At 42.1% G+C, this 26,513-nt stretch overlaps 1 protein-coding gene across 1 annotated transcript in view; it reads left to right on the top strand.

Annotated features, from left to right (window-relative positions):
• Window positions 1–26,513, top strand: part of LOC126278336 (guanine nucleotide-binding protein G(s) subunit alpha) — a 339,303-nt gene that overhangs the window by 142,491 nt on the left and 170,299 nt on the right. Inside the window, exon 3 of the mRNA XM_049978373.1 lies at window positions 11,016–11,070. Coding sequence (XP_049834330.1) covers window positions 11,016–11,070 — 55 coding nt within the window. The remainder of the gene's footprint in view (window positions 1–11,015; window positions 11,071–26,513) is intronic.

The raw sequence follows: 26,513 nt of genomic DNA, 5'->3' as shown, positions 1-26,513 counted from the left end.
TCTACTCCCGGGGCCTCGTTTCGACTCAGGTCTTTCAGTGCTCTGTCAAACTCTTCACGCAGTATCACATCTCCCATTTCGTCTTCATCTACATCCTCTTCCACTTCCACGATATTGTCCTCAAGTGCATCGCCCTTGTATAAACCCTCTATATACTCCTTCCACCTTTCTGCCTTCCCTTCTTTGCTTAGAACTGGGTTGCCATCTGAGCTCTTGATATTCATACATGTGGTTCTCTTCTCTCCAAAGGCCTCTCTAATTTTCCTGTAGGCAGTATCTATCTTACCCCTAGTGAGATAAGCCTCTACATCCTTACATTTGTCCTCTAGCCATCCCTGCTTAGCCATTTTGCACCGTCAAAAAGAAGGGACCGATTGGTAGGACATGTTTTGAGGCATCAAGGGATCACAAATTTAGCATTGGAGGGCAGCGTGGAGGGTAAAAATCGTAGAGGGAGACCACGAGATGAATACACTAAGCAGATTCAGAAGGATGTAGGTTGCAGTAACTACTGGGAGATGAAGAAGCTTGCACAGGGTAGAGTAGCATGGAAATCTGCATCAAACCAGTCTCAGGACTGAAGACCACAACAACAATAATTCAATATTGTTATTGTTATTTAGTGTGGTAATTATTGGTAATTATTGAACGATCATTTTACTGTTTATTACAATAGAGAATATTTCATTAGGTATTTTAGCGCATAAAATGAAGCCAAGTCTAGAAAGTGCGTTTAGGAAACTGGTACGTATTTTTGTATAAATCTTGCCTCTGAAATAATTAAAAATCACCCAAGACATTACCAGATAAAGAAATATTTTCCTTTATCCTGAAAAAATTAAAGTCGGAAAGTGTTAAGTGACGTCGCTAATTCCCTAATGCGGATAGTTGCAGGAACCGAGTTATCAGTTTACCACTGTCAAACAGTCAAAACAATCGCACTTGGAACGGAAACCTCCCTCCTCCCCAGCAGAATAACAATTCGCTGCGGTTCCACCAGTGCGTAGAATTAGGGTGACTTGTTCGGAACAAGCGGGATATCGTGCTGCCGAAATTCTAACCTCATGGTGAGACTGTTGGTACCGGGTCCTGCTGTACTACTCCGCAGGAACTGCGACAGGCCGTACGCCGCAAGCAGACATGACTCTTGACAGTGGGTGTGAATCTTGTAGATGCACGCCGTCACAACTGCTATATAAACGCAGGAGCTATTTCTGGAGCATCTGCTGTACTGCTCCGACGTGTTACCCTCCTCCCCCTCCCCAAACTGATTTAGCGATTTGTCCTATATGAACCTGGATGGGCAGCCTTTGAAGACGGTGAGACCATTTCCCGAAAGGTCACTCGTTGGAAGCGACAGTGGCGTCAAGATTTCTTTGTTGCATGCTCTCAAGGCACGTTTTGAGTCACACTCGTAATATTTCAGAGGCGTAGTAAATTCCGCCATACATGTTGAATATGCAGGTAGATGTAGCTGTCACGTCAGTAGGACACTCGCCGTAGTACCGTATATGCGTGGACGCAGATTCATTGTAGCTGATGGTCACCACTAATAGACGCGCCTTGTAGTCCCTCGCAGCATTACGTGGGAGCCGTACTATATTTGCGCCAAGAGAAGTCGCAGCAGCTTCTGTAGGCAAGTCAGCTGTCGCAGACACTCCAGCCTGAACTCCCAGCATTGACCCACTTACCACCATCGCAATGAGCCGGGTGAGACGTGGCTCGTGTTGTGTGTGCGCAGGGTGATAGCGAGTTGCGTCTGATAATTAACGTCGTTTCCGACGCCGTCTTCTCAAAAATAACGCTCTTCCTTCTCATAGGCATTATGTATATGCGCACTATCTACATAAATAAAAATCAGATGGCACGTGTATGCCATCTGAGAACTGCGTGATCGATATGGTTGATTTTTTTTTTTTTTTTCGTTGTCAGGATAAGGTTTGTATGATAGCAATTTATTGGTAATTCTAACGGAAGAGTCAGAAATTAGCATCAGTTGCCGCTTGCATGAAATACCATCAGTTAAGAATGGCTTGACAGATTTGGTTGATTTTTTGGCTTTGTTGTGTTCAGTTGTCAGGACAAGGTTTCTATGAAAACAGTTAGTGGGAAAAAATCACCGGAAAAGTCAAATTGAAATCGGTTGTGAAAGATCATCAGTTGAGAATGGTCCGACCGATTTGGTTGATGTTTTTTGTTCCGCTTGTCTTCGTAATTGTTGATGGTAATTGTATTTTGTTCCTGACTAATTTTTTACAAACTCTTACTCGACGCTCGAAAGATGTGTAAACATGGGGTAACACTGATTGATTTATTAATCAATTCCAGTTAAATTTTGGCCTGCTGAATACGAAAATAATAATAATATTTTTGTGGAATTGACACAACTTTTTGAGATAAAGGCAATCCATTTTATTTGAAATTAAATTACAAAAAGAGAATATTTTTAAAACTTTCATTTTGAAGTTACCAGATGATTTCAAACAAACAAATTGCTATAAATAATACCAAAGGTAATAAAATTAAGGATAACAGCAAAAACATATCAATAAAAATTAAGAAAAAACGTTTTGTATGGATTTTCTTCAGTATTTTTGGTCCGAACAGGCTCTCTGCGAGTTCTTTTAGTAGTCTGCCATCATATGGCGATCCCAACGACCTTGATATCTTTCCTCAAGAATCTTGATGTCCTGGTGGAACCGTTCCCTTTGCTCATGCTGTAATCGCCCAAGTTGTCAGGAAATTTGCGTTTTGACACTCATATCAGCTCATAGTGTTTGGAAGTTCTGGAGCATTTTGTCTACTATTTCGCAATATTCTTCAGCAAAGCAACATAGCTTAATTTTTTTCTGACTGTATCATTGATAAAATGTTCATCCAATTCTTTCTGCGAATGCTTTGTGAAATATCCACCATAGATCATGGCACCAAGATAAATTGAGTGCTCAAGTCTTGAATCACGTCTGCAACACCATGTCGGTTGCACGTAATGTACTGTAATAACGACATGTTCAACCCACCGTTTGAGAGTCTGACCTCTGTTGTCTGATGTTTGGTATTTGTCAGAGACACGGTTTTTAAACACAACATTTGCATTTTGGTGTACATTGCGGCGTAATATGCTGTATTTCAGTGCTACATACAGTGGCATAGGTATGTTCTAGCCTTACGTAAAACACCGAAACTTGAATTATTCCCAAACTGCTAATCAAGCAAGGTATGTTTCCGTGAAGTTTAGGAAGTAGGCGTGAGGTACCTCCAGAAGTAAAGGTGGTATGGGTCGTGTTCAGGTAACTCAGTCGGTAAGAGCGTTGCACACGAAATTTAGTTCCAGGTTCGATTCGCGGTCCGGCAAGAAGTTTAAAGACAGTGCACACTGTAATGGAGAGTGCAAGATTCATTTCCTGGTGAACACGACGTATAAAATTTTAAGTCGGAAGTCCGTTCACTCGGGAAAGGGCTCGTTGTCAAACGCAACTTGTACTCTGCATCGAGGGGATAAACAAAGTCCACTCTTTTCAGTGTTGTCAGCCTGGTCCGTTGCAGCTTTCATGGTAGACGGCAATTTTTTTAAAAACATTGCCAAAACTTAGTGAAATCGTAATAAAGTTTTTAGTAAGTAATTATTATAATATGTTTTAACTTTGATTTCCCTAATTTAAAAATAGCGCTGGGAGGTTAGAAAATGTTGTTATTAACACAGATAAAAGCGGTTGCCTACCCATGAGCTAGATTTTACATTGTGGCTTGTTTATTGTGCCTTAAAATTATGCCGAAACCGTTCCAGCGTTGCGTTACCTTGTGTTAGCAACCGCATGCTAAGAGTCCCCATCCGTTAATTCTGTTAACTAGGCTCGTTGGCTGAGCTTTCGCTAATGACCTTTTCGTGTATGGGACGCTAAACTCTGTCACGTAATTAACGACTGAAGAGAAATTAATGTGCGTGTTTAGCTCCTGAATCGCCGTAGGCTAATTCTGTTCTTGAACGGAGATCATCTGTTAAAGGAATCCTAAGAAAATCCAGTTGTTGGAATTTCAGTGCAGAAGTATGATTCGCAATCTCTAATGCTCTTTAGGTTCTGTAGGTGAAAGAGCAACCTCCAGTTTTCGAAGTACCATCACCAGCACCGTGTGGAAACTTCTCCTACTAACTTAATGGTGTAGACACAAAACAATGAAACCAAGGGTGTGGAGTGGAAGTTCACAAAGCACTGGCTACTTCGAGTAATAGCGGAACAAATTGATTTAGGTTTTCCGTGAATTTCCTGAATCGCTCTAGGCGAATGCCAGGAAGTTTCCTTCGAAAGGGCACTGCTTAATTTTTCTCCCATCCTTGACACGATCCGAGCTTGTCCTCCGTCTCTAATGACGTCGATGGCGACGGGACGTTAACCACAGTTTTTCTTCCGAGCAAGCTTCACAGGTACTTCTCACGACAAACTCCGGAAACCTTAATTTGCCTGTGGTAGTAGCAAACACTTCGCTTCACCTGCAGGTATGCATGGTACGCCAATGAACTGTTTTTGTTGGAGGTTGATCAAATCGGGACGGGGCTATAGACAGCGATCGAAGACAGCAGGTTATTGATAATACACTTAGAAGATACAAAAAAATCTACTTCAGAGAGTGCCGCCCTTTTCTGAAGCATTGTTAAGTGGCATTGGGATCCTTAGCAGTTAGGATTGACAGAGGACATCTAAAGAGTTCAAAGAAGGGGAAGCTCGTTTTGTGTGATCGTGAAATAAGGGACAAAGTGTAACCGATATGATACGATGGTCGGAGTGGTATTCGTGCAAGCAAAGGCATTTTTTCTTGCGGCGAGGTTTTCTCCGAAGTTTCAATCACTAAACTTTTCCCTCAAGACGTGAAAATATTTTATTGACGCCCACCTACTTAGGGAGAAAAGATAATTGCGATAAGAGAAATCAGATCACGCATTTAAGGATTGAAGTATTCCTTTTTTCCGGCGTGCCTTTCAATAGTGGGACGGTAGTTAAAAAGTGTGAGGGTGATTAGATGAGCCCTCTGGCAAGCACTTCGGTGTTCAGAGTTGTAATCTAGATGTAGACGTAAGCGTGATCGAAGGTGACGATAATGATAGAAGAGTAGATTATTGGCAGCGCTGCCCACCATAGAAACGTGTTACATTACGATTGTATGAGAATCGTTATTCTGTATAAATAACTCCTAAGTGTAATTATACAGAGTGTAAGTGAAAACAATGACAAAAACGTGATTTTCTTTTATTGTTATGTGACCTCATTTATAAAAATCATGCATTAACTAAATTCGCCAAGTGCAGCCACTTCAAAAGTCGTTTTGGTGTGGATGAGTGTTTTAATAATTAAATTGGTGAAAACTCATAATTTATACGAAAGGGAAATTATTTAGTTTTCTTGAAATTTATTTCCTCCTAGCACTGCCTAATTGTTTGCGTCAGGTACTCCTTCGCTACTGAATTTAATGTTGTAGCATATATAGCACCTGTCTCTCTCGAATGCAAGGTTTTCAAACAACCCTAATGTAAATGAAAAAAGTTAAAAAAATTAAGGAATTTGTGTTTCAAATACACATGGAAAATTGGGGCACGCTTCAAAACTAATATTTAGATGTGTGTAAAGCGATTAAAAATACTGTAAATTTTCCGCGAATGGTGCCGCATAACAGCCTCTATTTTTCTCGCCTACCTTTGTCTGCGAGACAGAGAGAACTCCAGAATGCGAGACAGAGTAAACTCCAGAAAATAGCTAGTACCACATGCACTGAGGTATCAAGTCATGAAATAGCGATGTGAACATGTGCAGATGTCGGTAGTATCGCGTACACTGTATATAAAGGGGGAGTGCATTTGGCGGAGCACTCATTGGTACTCAGATGATTCAGGTGAAAAGGTTTCCGACATGGTTATGACCGCACGCCGGGAATTAACAGATTTTGAACGTGGAATGATTGTTGGAGCTAAACTCAAGAGACATTCTATTTCGGAAATCGTTGGGGAATTCGATATTCCGAGAAAACCACCGTGTCAAGGATGTGCCGAGAATACCAGATTTCAGACATTACCTCTCCCAACGGACAACACAAAGCCGACGGCCTTCACTTAACGAATCAGAGCAGCGGCGTTTTTGTATAGTTGTCAGTGCTAACAGACAAGCAACACGGTGTGCAATAACCGCATAAATCAATGTGGGACGTACGACGAACGTATCCTTTATGAAAATGCAGGAAATGTTGTGTTTAATGGGCAATGGCTGCAGACGACCGACAAGAGTGCCTTTGGTAACAGCACGACATCGCCTCCTAGGCTCGAGACCAAATCCATTGGACCCTACACGACCGGAAAACTGTGGCCTAGTCAGTTAACCCCCCATTTCAGTTGGTAAGAGCTGATGGTAGGGTTCAATTGTAGCACAGACCGCATGAAGCAATGGAATCAAATTGTCAACAAGGCACTGTGCAAGCTAGTGGTGGTTCCATAATAGTGTGGCCTGTTTTTACATGGACGAACTATGTCATCTGGTCCAACTGAACAGATCACTGCCAGGAAGTGTTTATATTCGGCTACTAGGAGACGGTTAGGAGACTGTTTGCATACATAAACTTCAAATTTCCATACAGCGATGTCACCGAGCTGTAGTTCGTGATTGGTTTGAAGAACATTTTGGACAATTCGATGGGATTGCCGTCGGGCGATATTGGTAGCCAAATCATTCGCTCGAACATTTATGGAACGTTATCAATAGGTCAGTTCATACACAAAATCCTGCGCCGCTAAAATTTTTGCAATTATGAGCGGCTATAGAGGCAACATGGCTTAGTAATTCTGTGGGGGCTTGCAACGTTATTGAGACCACATTATGTTAATCGCTGCACTACACTGGCCAAAAGGAGATCCGTCACGATATTAGGAGGTATCCCACGACTTTTGTTACTACAGTGTAAATGGGAAGTGTCCCCGCCCCCGTAGCGCAACGGTGGCGTTAGTGCTTACCACGTAAGGGGGGCCGGGTCGATTCCCGGCAGGGGATTGGGTGATATGTGTCCTCCATCATCATTGACATGCAAGTCGCCGAAGTGGCATCAACTAAAAAGACTTGCACTACGGCGGCCGAACCCCGAAGGGGATATCCCTGCCAATAAATGCCGTGCGATCATTTCATTTAATTTCATTTCATTTGGAAGTGTGACATGGCTGCCTTTAACAGGCCATCACTCTTTGGAGTATCCGTCCTAAGAATGAACCTGCTTATTTATTGCACTGTTGGAGCGCTGGAACCTTCCTATTCGAAGTATTTTTTCTTCTAGAAAAATTAAACACCAAAGTAGCAAGTTAGTTACGGAAAATTTGACGACAGCCTGCTGGAATGTGGATTTCTAAATCACTCAAGAAAGGGAGGAACACGTGTCTGAGCAGTTCAAAGACAAGTTGCTGCGCACATAAAGCATGAGCCGGTTCGCAAAAGGCGCAAGTTATTGGGAATTGTGTGCTGTGGCAGCTCGCAATAGAGCAACCCGTAACGATCTTCAAATTTCCGCGCTCGCAAATATTTTGTACCTACCTGGAGGCTCTTTCAGATAAAGTGTCGCATTTGAAGTAGGCCTAGAATGACGTTTCTATCTGTGGCAATGTTGTCGCGTTTTGTTAAGATTGCTCAGTTAGAACCGAGCGAAGTGTTGAAGCGATCTATACTCGCGTTAGGGAAAATTTCCGTCCTCATCTACCCTTTGAGATTTAGGTTTGTCGTAGTTCCCGAAAAAATACACTTCACAAGAATGTTGGAGTTATTCCTTCAAAGAGGGCACGACCAACTTTATTCCTTCATCCTTATAGAATTTAGATAATCTTTGGTTTTGACGTTACCGATGCGACTCTCAACTCTTCCATCCTTTCTGTATATCAGTTATTTTGCTGTGCGCACTCTCATGTGGATTCCTTTTGTTGGTTATCTGTCCCTGTTAGATCGCCTGCAGCCATTTCAGTTTAATACGAGGATTGGAACTTAAATAGTGGCAACTATTTATTCACAACCGATACAAAAGTGTTACATGTTTGCGCCTGTTACTGACCTTCAAAGTAGTCACCACCGTTGTGTATAACTCGTTGCCAGCGATGTGGAAGGCGTAGTATACCGTTAACAGGGCCTGTTCTGTTGATGGTGCGAATGGAGCGGTCTACTGCCTGCCGAATCTCTGGAACAGTTGGAAACGAATGCCACGAAGTGGTTCCTTATCCTCGGAATCAAATCAGTCACAAGGATTTAAGTTCGGGGAGTATGGTGGATGGTACAGTACTTCCCAGTCCCATCAACCGAACAGCGCAGCCACAGCTGCGCTGTATGTGTCCGCGCATTATCGTGCAAAATGATTTGTGGGTTGCGCAGAATGTGTCGCCGCTTCTTTCGCAAAGCTGGTTGCAGGCGATGCTCCAGAAACGAACAGTAATACTGTTCATTGACAGTCTGTCGTGGAGGAACGTAATGTGTTAGGACAATACCATCATAGTCCTACACAAGGATCACCATGACTTTCACCGTACTGGGGCTCTGACGCACTTTGACTTTCTCGGCGACGCATAATGCCCTACTGTTATTAATATATCTTAAACGTTTCACCAATGTGTTAAGAGGAAATTTGTCATTGTGTTCAATTTACAATTTACACGCTACTGCTTCAAGACTTTCCACAGTGTTATAGGCTAACTGCTTGAATAAAGTATGCAAACCTCGCTGGAGCCGTAGCTTCCATAATGCAGGGAATCTTCTCGATTAAGAGCTCCTGTCGCTGCCGACAGAAACAAATCTGTGGCTGACAGCTCAGACAGGAGCTGAAGTCTGTTTTTGGGCTTCGATTTTACAAACCAGATAGTTATGTAACCGTCTGCCAACAGGTTCCAATGTGAGCTCAGTATAATAAATATCTTCAGAATCTGTGAGCCATTTCCAGAAATTACCATCGTGCTCCATAAGTTAATAAGTTGTGATTCTTTATCTATTCGTTTGGTGCTATTAAAAATATTAGCTGCTGTAGATGATCTTCACTTTAAGCAGTACCATCCTGCCCCAACCAGTGTGATGCTACAAACACGCGGGACATTAGTTTCTGTGTTATTTAATGATATTTTACACGGATAACTTTGGACCTCAACGTTATTAATGATTAGCAAATGAAAGGGCTATTACCGCTTTGATTGTTTTATTGTTTAGTTACAAAATCGGCTAGTGTCTATTAAGTAAGTTTGTGAAACAATGGGGAAAGGATCTATCCACTGTAGTGCGATTATATGTGCCTTTCAGGACATTGAAACTGATCTTTGACTTAACTGATATTTTTTTAGAAACTTTCACGTGTTTGACAGGGAATACATCTCGTTGCACTCTTACAAATCTACTATCGGTTTACTGTTTAGCACAGGATACTTTTGTCGACCCGAAAATATTTTCCTGGCGATTAGATTTTATTTAGTCTTCTCTAGCCTTCAGCCACGTCAAGTGGTTCGAACTCCACGAACTTTGGCCCAAATACTGTGTGGTATCTCTTACGTGCTACCTACGGACTGCCATGTGGTTGACTGTACTATCATTATTCCTAGTAACTTGGCGAAGGAAGTGATCTGTTAATTGATTTTACACAGCGCTACTCAGTATTCAGTTTTAATCCACAGTGATCAGTTGGTTGGTCCATAAGAGTGAACAACTGAAGTATGCACGTATCAATGTGCTCTGAGGCGTAATTTACCTGTCGTCTAGAAGCGCAGAGTTCCCTCACAGCAATTTCGCTCTAGAGTCCCGGTACAGGGTACAGCTTAATTCACTCAAGATGTTTGTAAGGATGGTGCAGAGTGAAAGATTCTTTCTTATTAATAGTAATTTCTTTCTTATTAACAGTAATTTCTTTCTTCTGTGTAAACCGGAAAAGAAATCAGGGTGGTAGGTTACTTCTTGAGAACATTGGTCGTGGAGTTTCTGATGGATCAAATATGTTGCTTCTATTTTCAACTTTCAGTAATTAAAGGCAATTTAGACTAGGTGGTTTTAAGTATGGACAAACGATGCAGAAACGCCGATGTGTATAAACATACATTATCATTCCCATGCTCAGTTGAATAATGACGAATCATCTTGCGATATGTTTTGGATAAACAGTAAGTGTATTCTCCTGAATGCTTGAAATGGTAAAAAGAATACGTTTGAAAACGGGAAATGATTTTGTGTTTCGTAATTTTATTTTTCCTTTCCGACCATGTCGATAAAAAAAGTAGGTGGCTTCATCTAAGAGAACAGTGGCTTCTAACCAACATCTGTCAAAGCTTTTATCATCAGTCAAGCATAGTGCACGGGTTTCTGTTAAAGAGATTTCTGCTCTCTCATCAGGGGATACGCCCACTCAACGTCTGAATATAAAATAATGCTATCTTTTACACTTCACGCGAAGGAAAGTCGTAACATGTATGGAATTCAAACAAGCTTTTATGTAAACGATGTGTGAAACCTCATAATAAAAGGGCTTAATTGTGCAAGAAGATAGTAGAAACACAGCTCTGAAGATATTCGCCATACACTTCCTAGTTTACAAAGAGAATAAATCTGAAATATGGTTTTCAAATATTTGGAAACAGTTTTCTACACGTAGAACCTTCACCTGTTATTGACTTCAGAACAGACCTTACGTTCGCTCTGCTATTCTTTACTATCCTCGGTAACATAAGGTAGCATTTTTTCACTGATGGTTTTGCAGGCAGACTGTCAATTGGGATATTTTGAGGACGCAAGAGCGATTGAATCATTTAGTGCTTCATTACCAAATATGTTGAATGCGGAGGTTACTGCAGTGAGGCTTACCTCCTCGGAGAAACGTAGTATTTTCATACGGGATTAAGAGTTATTTGTAATGTCGGATTGTTAAATGCATGAAAATTTTCTAAACAGTTGGCATCTTCAAATACACATTTATAACGCAAAAACTCCAGCCGTTAGCTGTAATCAGTTTCAATAATTTTTGTTTTCCGTTTTTTACAGAGAGAAGAGGCAGAAAATAGAAGACATCAAGAAGAATATTCGAGATGCGATATTAGTAAGTACGCATATTTATGTAGTTGTGTAATACAAAAGTAGCTCTCTTGTAGTCCAGAGTTTTAGATATCTAACTTTTAGATTTATTGGGTGGATATAAGATTTCTTGCGGTTCAAAATAAGACACATGGATAATGTTGAGTAATGTACAGATTAGTCGCTGGATATCTTTTGGTGAACTTAGAAAACAACACTTACAACAGTTTTACGAAGTTTAGACGCGGCGAACTTAGAAAAAGAGCACCACTAACAACTGACAAATAGAAGCCTCACTGTCTAATTGATGTGCTGTCGCAAGGGGTTCAGAGATAGGCTATAAAAGCGTCAGCTAAACATCTTTTCTTCCATTATGGACCTATGGAGCTATTTTGATGATGATATTTTTTGTGATTTACAAGAATTGTGTGTTCGGCTTGTATAATAGTGGCCACAATCTGACGTTCTTTGTTGTTGCTGTCTTCAGTTAGGAGACTGGTTTGATGTAGTTCTCCGTGCGACCATATCCTGTGCAAGCTCTTCACCTCCGAATGACTACTGCAATATACATCCTTCTGAATCTGCTTACTGTACTCATGCCTTGGCCTTCCTCGATTTTTACGCCCCCAGACTTCCCTGCAGTACTAAATTGGTGATCCCTGATGTCTTAGAACGTGTCCATCCCTTCCTTTGGCAAGTTGTGCCACAAATTTCTTGTCTCCCCATATGTCAAGCACCCCTTCATTATTTATGTGATCCATTCATCTAATCTTCAGAATTCTTTTGTAGCACCACATTTCGAAAGCTTCTGTTCTCTTTTTGACTTAGCTGTTTATCGTCCATGTTTCACTTACATACATTGCTACACTCCAGACAAATACCGTCAGGAAAGAGTTACTAACACTTCAATAAATATTCGTTGTTAACAAATTTCTTTTCTTCAGAAATGCTTTTCTTGCCATAGCCAGTCTTCATTTTATATCCTGCGTACTTCGTCCATCATCAGTTATTTTGTGGTCCAAATAGCAAAACTCATCTACTACTTTAAGTTTCTAGTTTCCTAATTTAATTCCCTTCAGCATCACCTGATTCAATTCGACAACATTCCATTCTGCTTGTTTTTGCTTTTGTTGATGTTCATCTTACGTCCTCCTTTCAAGACAGTCCATTCCTTTCAGGTGTTCTTCCAAGTCTTTTGCTTCTGTGAAAGAATTTGCACTGTCGTCGGCAAACCTCAAGGTTTGTATTACTTTTCCCTGAACTTTAATTCCTGCTCCAAATTTTTCTTTGGTTTCCTTTAGTTCTTGTTCAGTATACAGGTTTATTAACATAGGGGTAGGCTACAACCCTGTCTCACTCTCTTCTCAACAACTGTTTCCCTTTCGTGCCCCTCGACTCTTATAACTGCCAAATGTTTACTCTATAAATTCTATTTGTATTTTATCCTTGCTACCCTCAAAATTTCAACGATAATATTCCAGTCATCATCGTCAAAAGTATTGCCTACAACTCCTGTAAACGTAGGTTTCTCTTTCCTTAACCTATCTTGTAAGGTAAGTCGTAGTGTCAATATTGCTCTGCATTTCTCTGGAATCCAAAGTGATCTTCCCCGAGGTCAGATTTTACGAGTTTTTCCGTTCTCCCGTAAAGAACTCTTGTCAGTATTTTGCATGCATGACTTATTAAACTGATAGTTCCGTAATTTTCACACAGGTAAGCAACTGCTTTCTTTGGAACTGGAATTAGACATTCCTCTTCAGTCTGAGGGAGGGTATGTCGCCAGTCTCATACATCTTGCACACCAGGTGGAAGAGTTTTGTCGTGGCTGGCCCTCCCTAGGTTATCAGTATAGTTCCGACGGAATATCGTGTACCCTGGGGCCTTGTTTCGGCTCAGATCTTTCAGAGCTCTGTAAAATTTCTCTCGCAGTATAATATCTCCTATCTTATCATTACCTACGTCCACTTCCCTTTCTATAATGTTGCCTTAAAATTCATCTCCCTTGTATAAACCGTCTTATATACTACTCCTACCTTTCAGCTTTCCCTTCTTTGCTTAGGACTGGTCTTCCATGTAAGTTCTTGATAGTCGTACAGCTGCTTCTCTTTTCCCCAAACCCTCCTTAATTTTCCTGTAGGCGCTACCTGTCTTTTCCCAAGTAAAATGTGCTTTTAAATCCTTACATTTGTCTTCTAACCATTTGTGGTGTCAGCGTCAGGCACCACACTTGGTAGGTGGTAGCCTTTAAATCGGCCGCGGGCCGGTAGTATACGTCGGACCCGCGTGTCGCCTCAGTGTCAGTGATTGCAGACCGAGCGCCGCCACACGGCAGGTCTAGAGAGACTTCCTAGCACTCGCCCCAGTGGTACAGCCGACTTTGCTAGCGATGGTTCACTGACAAATTACGCTCTCATTTGCCGAGACGATAGTTGGCATAGCCTTCAGCTACGTTATTTGCTAGTGTACCATAAAGAGCTACTTTCGTCATTAATGGATTAAAGTTAAGTATTCCACCAGCTACGTCCGTTTTTCACAATTCTAATTCTCTTGTCATGTTCCAGACCCCACGCCAGCCTGCGTGAGCTGAGACGCGTGCATTTCGGCCTCCTTTAGTTATACGGTTGGCTCTCCTCCTGCCAACCACAACACCATTCCTGTTCAGTCATTTTGAACTGCCTGTCAATCTTTCGTATTCACTTTCGCCTGCTTCGTTTGCTGCATTTTTAAATTTTATCCTTCGTCAAATTCAATACCTATTGTGTTGTTCTACTTCTCCATTTACCTATTTGATCCTCTGCTGCCTTCACTGTTTCATCTCTTAAAGCTACCCATTCTTCTTAAAGGCAATGAGGAAAAATTTAATAGAAGATTTGAAGTGTACTGTGGTTGTTCCACGAGAAGCGTATTGTTGGAGAGCGAAGGGGGTAGTGTCAGGAAAGTGGCTTGTGCGTATGCGTTACACACGAGTGGCAGTTTCCTTGCGGTAAACACCAGTGGTAAGTGGGCCAGAGGTAGTTAACGCTATAGCGTCGGTGCCAAATGACATGCCTGCGAGCTGCTGTGGCTTTTTAGGGATGGGTAAACCGATCTGTTAAAACCGATACCGGAACTTTAGTTCTGAATAACCGGTACTTCTAGGTATTCGTTCGGTCTCTGTTATAAGTAGTTTTTCATTTTTTACTAATAACCGGGAAAATATCCGGCATGACAATTTTCCATAGCAGCAGCGCAAAAATTTTTGGTTTCCAAATAATCTTTTTTAAAAAAATGAGTGTGTGTTTATTCGTGAAATTTCCTTTGCTTTGAAGTATTGTGTTGTTACAGAAATTGGGGAAGTGATCAACACTTTTTGCGTAAGATCGCCTACAGTTGTAATCTAGCAAAAAACACACAAGAATCGGTACATCACTACAGAGAGAGAAATGTAACTGTTGCCGTGTGCCATTGTCTGTCAGACGGTACGTGTGTACGAGCAGTGTGCAGGTCTTGCCGCCCTCCCGCCTTCTCTACATGGTGGTTTTCAGCTGTCATCCTCGGATATCAGCCGTATTGCAGAATGGTACCATCTCTAGTTTGGAAGTATTATACGAAGTGCATTAGCAATGAAGCCCAACACTCCACTTGCTTTAAAAGATTAAAAACGGGAAGATGCACAACAAACTTGTTGTTACGTCATATAAGGCGAAAACATGCACCATGTTGCGTGGAAGCTAAGGTAAATTTGATTGACGTACCCACAATTTGACGTGTTATAAACTTTGGATAATAACAGAACCCTCAGTTTTGTGGTTACTTAAAGGCGAAAATTAATGCCATCCAAATTTCACTATGGAGGAAAATAATCAGCTTGTGGTATTTCGCTCTCGCTGTTGCCACGCCTGTCTCCCTCATCCACGAAACCTTTGCTGGAGCTAGACAGATTTCTGCCGGAGCCTCAATCCCTTATCGAGCGTTATTTCCTACCCCTTCACCATCATTAGAATTTTTCAATCTTTTTTGGTAGACTACGATTATTACTGGAAATAACATCAATTGAAAAACGAGAATCGGTAATTCCGAAACCTGTTACTTTGAACGGTTTTAAGTCAGGTGAAACTGGAGTGGGAAAGTAACTGTGTAATCGAAAGCAGGTTGTTTCAGCGATAACTCCTACCCCTAGCTTCTCGCTCTCCTGGAACGGGTGTAGCAGCTGGTTTTGTGCTGTCTGTTTAGTGATCTTGCTAATTTCGTTACTTCTCGGTCCCGTTTTGAAAGAAAAAAAAACCTTTTTTTCTCTTAGTCGATGATACTGCAACGGAATTCAGAATAAATTTTGTTTGGTCATATTTCTTGCACAGATTAATTTGACCTTAAGTGCGACTTCAGGCTGGAATATGGGTCAAATTTTACCGTACATTTTGCTGCGATCTTGTTGTTGTGCCGCGCAGTATTGCTGCGCATACCTTATCCACAGATTTCCGTCGCGAATCTCCGTATGACCCCTCACGCTATGATAGGAATTTTTGCTACTGTACTACTCCAGGAACACTTACGTAAAGCGATACTGGCGACCCATGTTCGCCAGTCCATCACATTATGAGCGAAACACACATCATAAGTACTAATCCCAGCAATCTTTAAAATGGAAAATTATTTTCGAAGTACATAATTTCAATTACATCCCAGAGACAAAATTACAGTAACTTTCTCGAATGAAGTTACTGGAGTCAAGTAAACATCTCATGTTAATTTTTTGCTTGTTGATATTTTCGTCTTCACATTGTCTTGATGGTGGTCTTCGCGCTAGCCTATTCTGTGCAAGCCTCTAGACCTTCACGTAACTACTACAACCGCCATATATTCGAACATGATTACAATCCTCAAGCGTTGGCCCGTCTTTACAATTTTTGCTTACCTAGGTGGAAACCCAGTTCTAAGCAAAGAAGGGAAAGCAGAAAGGTGGAAGGAGTATATAGAGGGTCTATACAAGGGCCATGTATTTGAGGACAATATTATGGAAATGGAAGAGGATGTGGATGAAGATGAAATGGGAGATAAGATATTGCGTGGAGTTTGACAGAGCACTGAAAGACCTGAGTCGAAACAAGGCCCCCGGGAGTAGACAACATTCCATTAGAACTACTGACAGCCTTGGGAGAGCCAGTCCTGACAAAACTCTACCAGCTGGTGAGCAAGATGTATGAGACAGGCGAAATACCCTCAGGCTTGAAGAAGAATATAGTAATTCCAATCCCAAAGAAAGCCGGTGCTGACAGATGCAAAAATTACCGAACAATCAGTTGAATAAGTCACGGATGCAAAATACTAACGTGAATTCTTTGCAGACGAATGGAAAAACCGGTAGAAGCTGACCTCGGGGAAGATCAGTTTGGATTCCGTAGAAATACTGGAACACCTGAGGCGATACTGACCGTACGACTTATTTTTGAAGCTAGGTTAAAATACTGACCGTACGACTTATTTTTGAAGCTAGATTAAGGAAAAGCAGACCTACGTCTCTAGCATTTGTAGACTTAGAGAAAGCTTTTGACAATGTTGACTGGAATATCTTTCACATTCTGAAAGTAGCAGGGGTAAAATACAGGGAGCGAAAGGCTATTTACATTTTGTACAGAAACCAGATGGCAGTCATTACAGTTGAGGGACATGAAAGGGAAGCAGTGGTTGGGAAGGGAGTAAGACAGGGTTATAGCCTCTCCCCGATGTTATTCAATCTGTATATTGAGCAAGCAGTAAAGGAAACAAAAGAAAAATTCGGAGTAGGTTTTAAAATCCATGGAGAAGAAATAAAAACTTTGAGGTTCGCCGATGACATTGTAATTCTGTCAGAGACAGCAAAGGACTTGGAAGAGCAGTTGAACGGAATGGACAGTGTCTTGAAAGGAGTATATAAGATGAACATCAACAAAAGCAAAACAAGGATAATGAAATGTAGTCGAGTTGATTTGGGTGATGCTGAAGGAATTAGATTAGGAAATGAGACGCTTAAAGTAGTAATAGTTTTGCTATTTGGGGAGTAAAGTAACTAATGATGGTCGAAGTAGAGAAGATATAAAATGTAGACTGGCAATGGCAATTGAAAGCGTTTCTGAAGAAGAGAAATATGTGGACATAGAGTATCGATTTAAGTGTCAGGAAGTCGTTCCTGAAAGTATTTGTGTGGAGTGTAGCCATGTATGGAAGTGAAACATGGACGATAACTAGTTTGGACAAGAAGAGAATAGAAGCTTTCAAAATGTGGTGCTACAGAAGAATGCTGAAGATTGGATGGGTAGATCACATATCTAATGAGGAGGCACTGAATAGAATTGGGGAGAAGAGAAATTTGTGGCACAACTTGACTAGAAGAAGGGATCGCTTGGTAGGACATGTTCAAGGGATCACCAATTTAGTATTGGAGGGCAGCGTGAAGGGTAAAAATCGTAGAGGGAGACCAAGAGATGAATACACTAAACAGATTCAGAAGGATGTAGGTTGCAGTAGGAACTGGGAGATAAAGAAGCTTGCACAGGATAGAGTAGCATGGAGAGCTGCATCTAACCAGTCTCAGGACTGAAGACTACTACTACTACTACTACTACTACTACTACTTTCTATCCATTACAAAACTGACGATTCCTTGATGCCTCACAGTGTGTACTATTAACCCATCTCTTCTTTTAGTCAAATTGTGTCCTAAATTAATTTCGTGGTAATTCGAGTCAGTATCTTTCAGCTAACCGATTTACCCTCCGATCCTCAGAATTCTACTCTGACACCATATTTCAGAAAGTTGTAACCTCTGCCTGTTTGATTTGTTTGTCGTCCGTGTTTCACTTTCGTGCTAGGCTACACTCCATAAGGGTACTTTCAAAAAAGACTTCCTAACACTTAAGTATATATTCGATGTTATGCGCTTCTGAAAATGACAGATTTAATATCGTGCCTTTGCTAGTCTTCTGTACTTCAGCAATCATCAGTTACGTTGCTGCTGAAGTAGCAAACCCGATCCACTACCTCTTCAGCATCGCCTTATTTGATTCGACTACATCCTGTTACACTGTTGTAGTTTTGTTCTTGTTCATCTGACAGCCTTTTTCCTTTAGCTGCACTTCCAAGACCTTTGACGTCCCTGACAAAATTACGATGTCGTCGGCAAACCTCAATGTCGGTATTTCTTCTCCGTAAATTTAATTCCCTCTTCAAATTTCTCCTGGGCTTGCTTTATTGACTGCCCTACGTACAGATGGAATTACATGGTACAAAGGCTACAACCTTTTCTTTCACACACTCATCAGCTTTTTATACTTCGACCGGTATAATCTTTCTGGTTTATTACAAATTTTGGATAAACTTTCGTTCCCTATATTTTATACCTAATGCCTTCAGAATTTCAAAGAGTGTAATCCAGTTAACAATTTCAAGATCTTTCTCTAAATCTACAAATGCTGTAAACGCAGGTTTGCGTTTCTTCAGTGTATCTTCTAAAATAAATGATAGGATCAATGCTGCTTACGTGTTCTTCCATTTTTTCCGGTATTCAGATCCATGTTCCACGAGGAAACTAATCGTAAAATAATTAACCGTCGTCAAAAAATGTAAATTGTGGTCATGGAATATAGCAGAGAAATTGTAAACATTAATGTGAAGGCACGAACGTAACAAAAAAATCTGGAATAAACTATTACAAGACGCAAGACGTGCGCTAGCTGCACGTAACGGTGGTAGTAGAGACAGACTAATACAATGTTGGTTTTTCAAATTGTACCGCAGACAACCGTAATCGGAAAATATATGTTTATGACTAAGCGCTATCGAAAACACGTTTCGAAGACTAAATAGTAATAAGACAGGTCATGAGAGAAAACAAATAATCATGTACTCTCTAGGTACGCCATTCGTCGAATAGCCTCTCCTTATTGATGTAGTCAATATCAGTTTTATCCACAGCAACCAATAAAATGAAAGGTGCAGAACCTATTATCTCCGTCAAATGTGCATGGAAATGACATCACTTTTTAAATGACCAGCAGTTATCTGAGCCATTCTAAGAGAAATCGCCGAACTGACGCGAGTCAGAATACATCAACTTCACCAGTAAAGATAAATTTACAATAAATCTGCTCCTCACCTGTCACCCTATTATGTGTCCACTCTTTTATACTGTGAAACTTGAAACAAATAAAGCAGCTTCGTCATGGGCGTCACCTTCCCTATCACTAGGCGTGCTACGCAGTTCCAGTGACACAGTTGTGAAATACGCTGTACTCCAATAAAAACAGTGTGATAACACCATTCATGTGTCTTCACTGATTGTCATGTCGAATTTAGCGAAGAGGGGAATACTCAGTAAGCAGGGCATATTGGTCCGCGTAATCAGACTGACTCCAAGCGACCACAGATTCTTTGAGTAAGTGTATCGAAACTGTTCTTACGCACTGATGGTCACAAAAATGTACACCTTCGACCTTCAAAACTGGAACAAACTGAAGGCGGTATGCAGCCAAGATCAAATCGTCATGTGCTGTACACTGAGGTGACAAGTTATGGGATAGCTTTGTGTTCTTACACAGATGGCGGCAGAATAGCCCACGCAAGTATAAAAAGGCAGTGCATCGGCAGGACTGTCATTTTACTCAGGTGGTTGATGTGAAAAGGTGTCAGACGTTATTATGGCCTAGCGACGGGAATTAAGTTTTTTTCAATGTGGAATGGTAGTTGGAGCTAGACGAATGGGACATTCCATTTCGGAAATCGTTAGTGCATTCAGTATTCTGAGATCCATCGTGTTGAAAGTGTGCCGAGAATACAAAATTTCAGGCATTATCTCTCACCACAGATAATGCAGTGGCCGATAGTCTTCACTTAACGACAGAGAGCAGCAGCGTTTCCGTCAGTGCTAACAACAAGCAACACTCCGTGAAAAACCACAGAGATCACTGTGGGATGTACGGCGAACGTATCCTTTAGGAGAGTGCAACGAAATGTTGGATGTGGCGTTAATGGACTATGACAGCAGACAACCGACAAGAGAGCCTTTGCTAACAGAATGACATTGCCTGCAGTGCCTCTCCTGGGCTCGTGACGATATCGGTTGTACCTTAGACGGCTGGAAAACCGTGGCATGGTGAGATGACTCAGTATTTCATTTGGTAAGAGCTGACAGCTGACAGCTGGGTTAGTGTGTGGTGCAGACCCCATGAAGCCATAGACCCAAGTTGTCAACAAGGAATTGTGCAAGCTAGTGTTCGTCCCAGTATGATGTGGGCTTTGTTCACTTGGATAGCCGGTAATTTTGATAGCAGCCGTTAAATTTGTGAAGCTTTGGGGGGGGGGGGGGGGGAGGGTCGATGTCTGTGCGCAAACTTCGAGATCTCATTGATTTTAGCTTTCAACAGCATAACGTAAGACCGCTTGTTAACTTCATCTGGAACTCACCCGTTGAAAACATCGGGTCATACATTGCCGCAAGAGTTGCACACAACCACTCTAATGCTAAAGCGGCTGTTGGACATGGGATACAATTCAAACAGCATGAGATGACGTACCCTATGTCATCAAAGTCGAGTTAGAGCCATTGTTGCGGCCAGAAGTGGCAGCTCTGTGTACTGCATTTTGCATCATGTATAGCGCAAAATGACCTACATTTTGAATCATATATTCTTCCTACAGTACGGTACACATACAAAAAGTAAATCTTGGCGGCCAGCAGGGTAGACGTCGTACCACAAATTGCGGTACACTGCATGTACATAGTAGTACTTGGTGAAGGCCAAACTCTGAAATCGCGAATCATACTGCAGGTCCTGCTGCGTTTCCCATTGGCTTCTACTAGAAACCTAGACGCTCCCTGTGCTATAGCTTGCCTAAGGAGGCTGGGGACCGCTGTTACTCGTCGGGAGCTCCTAGCAGTGTGACAAGTATGTAAGATCTGGTCAGTTCTACAGTGTCCAGCCTTTAATCTCTTCGTTTGACTTAGCAGATCACATGTACGTACAGGCTGGTGCAAAAAGAACGTTGCTATGGTTAGATTTATTTTGATCACACATAAAATGAATTTTAACGACTGCAACTTTCAGATTGTTGAATGAACGAGGTTTGCGGCAGTGGACTTGGCATTTCAAATGACCCGTAAGAAGTCACAGCCCGTCAGATCTGGTGAGCGTGCAGGCCAGTGGAGATCGCCGAAACGTGAGATCAAATATTGACGAAACACTTCTAGCAACTGCCATGGATGCATTAGTTGTGTGTGAGATGGCTCCATCTTGTTGGAACCACATTTGTGTCGATCCCCAAAGCCTCAAGTTGTGTCCACTGTTGAACTAGCGCCACCTAAGCCCCAACGATCACCCCGTAGGTAACTCTACACCACAGTGTCACTTTAGCAATGTGCAGTGGTTTACGGTGCAATACTTTTGGATTGTTTGCTTCCCAATAGCGACAGTTCTGTTTATTTACAAAACCGTCCAATTGAAAGCAAACTTCGTCGCTCATCATTATCGAAACGTCATCAGTAGCAAGAGCATCAAGCATTATCTCAGAACACAATCCCCTTTCGTCGAAATCACTTTCGTGAAGCTTCTGTACGATCATTTTTTTATAAGGATGCAAGTGGAACTGTCAGCCCAGTATGCGCTGTAGCGAGCGACGAGACATGCCCCGCGTAGTGGACTGGCGAGGACCTGAAGGCGTACTTAGTCCGCCAACATTTTGTGGTGTCCACGCCGTAAGAGGTCGACCAGTCGACTTTTTCTTCACAACTGATGCAGTTCTGCGAAAGGAGATGACCCAACGTAGTAGTATGTTACGATTAGATATCAAACTTACCCTCAACACTGAAATGTGTACGGGAAAGCCATTGAACGGTGATAAGATTCACCGCTTTTGAAATAATGTTCAACAGTGAAAGCAGGATGCTGAAAGGTCCACAGCGCCATTGTTACTGAAACTTGATGCCCAAACCGACAGGATAACAGTCTCTGGGGTGACTGACTGCTCCTCTCCACTTCTACCAGGGAACTCAAATCCATGCGTTCATTTTGTGCCGCCCTGTTAATCGCTAAGAGCGACAAAACTGTTTGGAATTACAACTTAATGTTACTAAAGGGGTAACACTAGTTACAGTTTTATTTTATGTAATTACGAAGTTTAACACAAACATGTGGTGATACAGCTGACTGACTGGTACAGTGTCAATAAAATTCTCTTGGGTTGTTGAGCGCATTGTCAATATATGAAACTGCTTGACGTTTCGGCCACTATTGCAAGTGGCCTTCCTCAGGACTTTGTGCTGAGCCGAGGGTCGTTCATTATTAGCAGTAGGTTTCCAATTTAGGTTGTTATTGATCTACAGTCCCCAAAAATTGACATTTGCCGCTCCTTGTTTTTCATTGTTTGCTAAACCTGTTTTTAAAGCTTGCGGAGTCTTGTGAGAAGTGTTCATCCATATGCGTTGAATCTTGGCGAAATTCAGAGATAATCCATGTAATTCTACAGCGCAAGATAATGTTTGCACGAGTTGTTTCAGTTAGTACTTACGTCTCTCAAGGCATGTCGAAGAGAAGGAATTTAGTTGTCTTAGGCATCGTTAATATCCAAGAAGGGAGCAAATGTCACAGTATCAAACACATTTAGTTAAAAGTCCATCATAAATGTACAAAAAGCACTCATCGAACTGAAAATATTACGTAAAGGAAGAAGTACTTTGATTTTCCACTAACGGTGCCCAGTCGATAAGGTGCAGCTGTAAATAAATGAGACGTAAGCGATTCACGAAAATTCTAGAGTAATTTTTCTTTCTTAAATTAACCAGAAGTTGTGGAATGGTTCTATTAAATGGAGGACAAGGGTCGATTCGCCGAAATTTTTAGCTGTAAACGGTAAACGGGGAAGAGTTTTCTGTCTGCTTGTACAGTATCGGTTGTTGACTTTCTTTTTACTGTGCTCACAGATAAACTGGTCGGACCTTTGAGCAGCTACCTGAGAGGCTTGACTATTGAATGCTGAGCAGTTAAACCTTGTTTTGGCGCAGTCTTAGACTGTCGCGCGTCAGCCAGCCTGGATGAACGAGCTGTTGCAGCAAGCTACCAGTTTTTTTCCGCAGCCCGGTCGCACCCGCCGCAGAGGCTGGCGTGCACGCCGTCAGCGAATTCACGTCACGTCTCGACAGCGGCACCGGCACGCCTTGCCGCTCCTTTGTTTCCGGTGTGACAGGAAGCGTCAGCGCGGCGCCGCTCCTGGAGAAACGCGTATGGAATCAGGGTAAACACCAGTCGCTGTAGGTAATGAAAGCCACCATAAACTCGGTTCCAGTCTTCGTGTTCAGACTTGGAATATGCAATTGTCTGTACTGTATCAAACAATGCCGTTCTCCGCTGCTGCAACCGGGTCAACTAGAAGTTTTTCAGCATATTTTGGCGGCTTTCCCGATGACTATCCCAATATAGACTGACGAATCTAAAGGTGTTGAAGGAACAGGATTTATATATTTCTGTTCCATTATGGAAACCAAGGCTATGCAGAAACTTCGCCTGAAACGAGCAACTTCACGGCCAAGGTTCTACAGGGTGATCAAAAAAGAAAGAACAGATTTGAGTTACTTATTACAAACAACTATTAAAGATAAAAACATATTCCACATGTCTCAGTATAGTATTATGTTAGCAATGCACTGTAGCATACACTCAACATGAGCACCATGCGTTGCTCGAGAAACGTGGAAACAATTGGCCATTTCGTTCCACACCGAATCAACAGAACTCTGTTGATAGAATCGACAGCTTTAACAATTTAATATGTCAGATCTTGAAGAGTAGCTGCCATACGTGAGACAAACATTGTCTTTCACCCCGTAGGAAAAAAAATCGGGAGGAGTGAGGTCTGGTGACCTTGGAGACCAAAATAATGAAAAAGATCGTGTTGTCCACTTCTTCCAATCTAACGTTGGGGAGTGGTGGTGTTAATATAACGCCGCACCTCAAGATGAAGGGGAGGCTGGGGGCAGTCATGCATAAAAATTATTGAAATATTCTTGAAGTTGAAGCAACTATTTTTGCAGCTTGTCCACGTATGGCATACCTGTCACAAAAAAAGAGAAGTCCATAAACTTATGAACAGAAACGGCACAAAAAACCCTCAGTTTCGGTGAGGCTCCTTTATGTTCGACGACGATTTTGTAATACTAAAATTATTATTTGGCGGTTTACTATAGCCGATAAATGAAACGGAAATTCGTACGGAAAGCTAAGTCATCTGGGAAAGTGGCCTCTTTCGTATCCTGGAATACTGAAATGCAAAATTCATGCCTTTTGTTATGGTCGCCGGTACGTAGTATCTGCAGTAATTGCAAGTGTAAGACTTTGTATCCAGGCGTCGTTTGAGAACAAGCCACACCGTAGTTTGAGGAAGTTGAAGTTCCAGGCCTGTCTGTCTTGTGGGCCTCCGAGCGTTCCGTGTGAATGCATCTCTGATACGCTCGACATTTTCATCAGACATGTGTGGCTCTTGCCTTAGCATATGCAACCAACTTCCAAGAATTTTGTGTGCCAGTCATAAATTTTCTAGTGCAGAGGCAGCTTTTTGCTGAATAGACGGCGGAATACACCTTAAACTTGAACAATGGATTGTCGTCGCGCAAATTCCGACACACAAAATTATCCCTCTTGTGGTGTAGTCGCCATTTTGCTACAAACAAATAACTGCGCAGCTGTGTCGAAACTTCTTAAATTTTTTTGTCCTGCAGCATGTTGTAATCTGGAGCATCTGTTATAATTTGTTTGTAACAAACAGCTGAAATCTGTTACTTCTTTCTGAATCGCCCGGTACACCTACGCGGTGGTCTCGCGGTTCTAGGCGCGCAGTCCGGAACCGTGCGACTGCTACGGTCGCAGGTTCGAATCCTGCCTCGGGCATGGATGTGTGTGATGTCCTTAGGTTAGTTAGGTTTAAGTAGTTCTAAGTTCTAGGGGACTAATGACCACAGCAGTTGAGTCCCATAGTGCTCAGAGCCATTTGAACCATTTGGTACACCTACATCTGCGTGCATACCGTGCAAACAACCCTTAAGTACGTGGCAGAGGGTAGGGGTGCCACATGTTAGGGTTTCTTTCCACTTTTAGCAATAACAGATGCATTCAGACATGTATAGCATATCATCAACGATATTTTTCCGACAGAATCGCGGATCTCCTTCAAGAGATTAGACCATCAACCTTGGAACTTGCAAACGAACTACTATCTCTTTGATGTAACGGAACTAATTTGTCATTGCATCTAGCGGCGCGAAAGTGTGTAAGTCCTTAAGAATCCGACGTCATTCCAGAAACGGAGAACGAGAGAAGTGATTAATAAGGCAAAAGTAGTGTCCCCGAAGGGATACCTTTCATTGTACCTCTAACTTAGGCAGACTCTGTAGCCAATGTGACGGAAAGGTCACTTGATACTGATGTCGGAAAAACTCTCAGATGACGAGTGGACCAGACTCTGCAAGGATTCAATCGCTCATTTCATTCCTATATCATATTCAGAGTTCAAACATCAGTAATAAGAATGCGAAATCTATGCCGATGTTATCCTGCATTGGTCTTGGGATTCTTTTATTACGTATCACTTCTTTCGCCCCAGCCCATGAATGAGTATCCGGACACCTGGCTGAAAGTGGCTTAATAGTTCGTGTGCCCTCCACCGGTAATGCTGGAATTAAGTATGGTGTTGCCGCACCCTTAGCCTTGATGTCAGCTTCCACTCTCGCAGTCATACGTCCAGTCAGGTGCTGGAAGGTTTCTTGGGGAATGGCAGCCCATTCTTCACGGAGTGCTGCACCGATGAGAGGTATTGATGTCGGTCGGTGAGACCTGGCACGAAGTCGGCGTTCCAAAAGATCCTAAAGGTGTTCTGTAGGATTCAGGTCAGTACTCTGTTCTGGCCAGTCCTTTACATGGATGTTATTTCCGTGCATGCACTCCGTCACAGGCCGTGCATTATGAACAGGTGCTTGATCGCGTTGAAAGATGCAATCGCCATCCCCGAATTGCTGTTCTACAGTGGGAAGTTAATTAAAACATCAATGTAAGCCTGTGCTGTGGTATTGCCACTCAAAACAGGGGTGCAAGCCCCGTCCACGAAAAACACGACCACACCATAACACCACCGTCTCCGAACTCTACTGTTGGCACTACACACGCTGGCAGACTACGTTCACCGGGCATTCGTCATACCCACACCCTGCCATTGGATCACCACATTGTGTACCGTGATTCGTCATTCCACACAACGTTTTTCCACTGTTCAATCGTCCAATGTTTATGCTCATTACACCAAGCGAGGCGTCGATTGTCGTTTACTAGCGTGATGTGTGGCTTATAAGCAGCCGCTCGACCTTGAAATGCAAGTTTTGTCACCTCCCGCCTAATTGTCATATTACTTGCAGTGGATCCTGATGCAGTTTGGAATTCCTGTGTGTTGGTTTGGATAGATGTCTGCCTATTACAC

This window comes from Schistocerca gregaria, chromosome 6, assembly GCF_023897955.1.
Source record: "Schistocerca gregaria isolate iqSchGreg1 chromosome 6, iqSchGreg1.2, whole genome shotgun sequence".
Classification (NCBI taxonomy): Eukaryota; Metazoa; Arthropoda; class Insecta; order Orthoptera; family Acrididae; genus Schistocerca; species Schistocerca gregaria.
The sequence above is the reverse complement of the archived record's forward strand: the minus strand, read 5'-3'. Positions and strand labels throughout refer to the sequence as shown.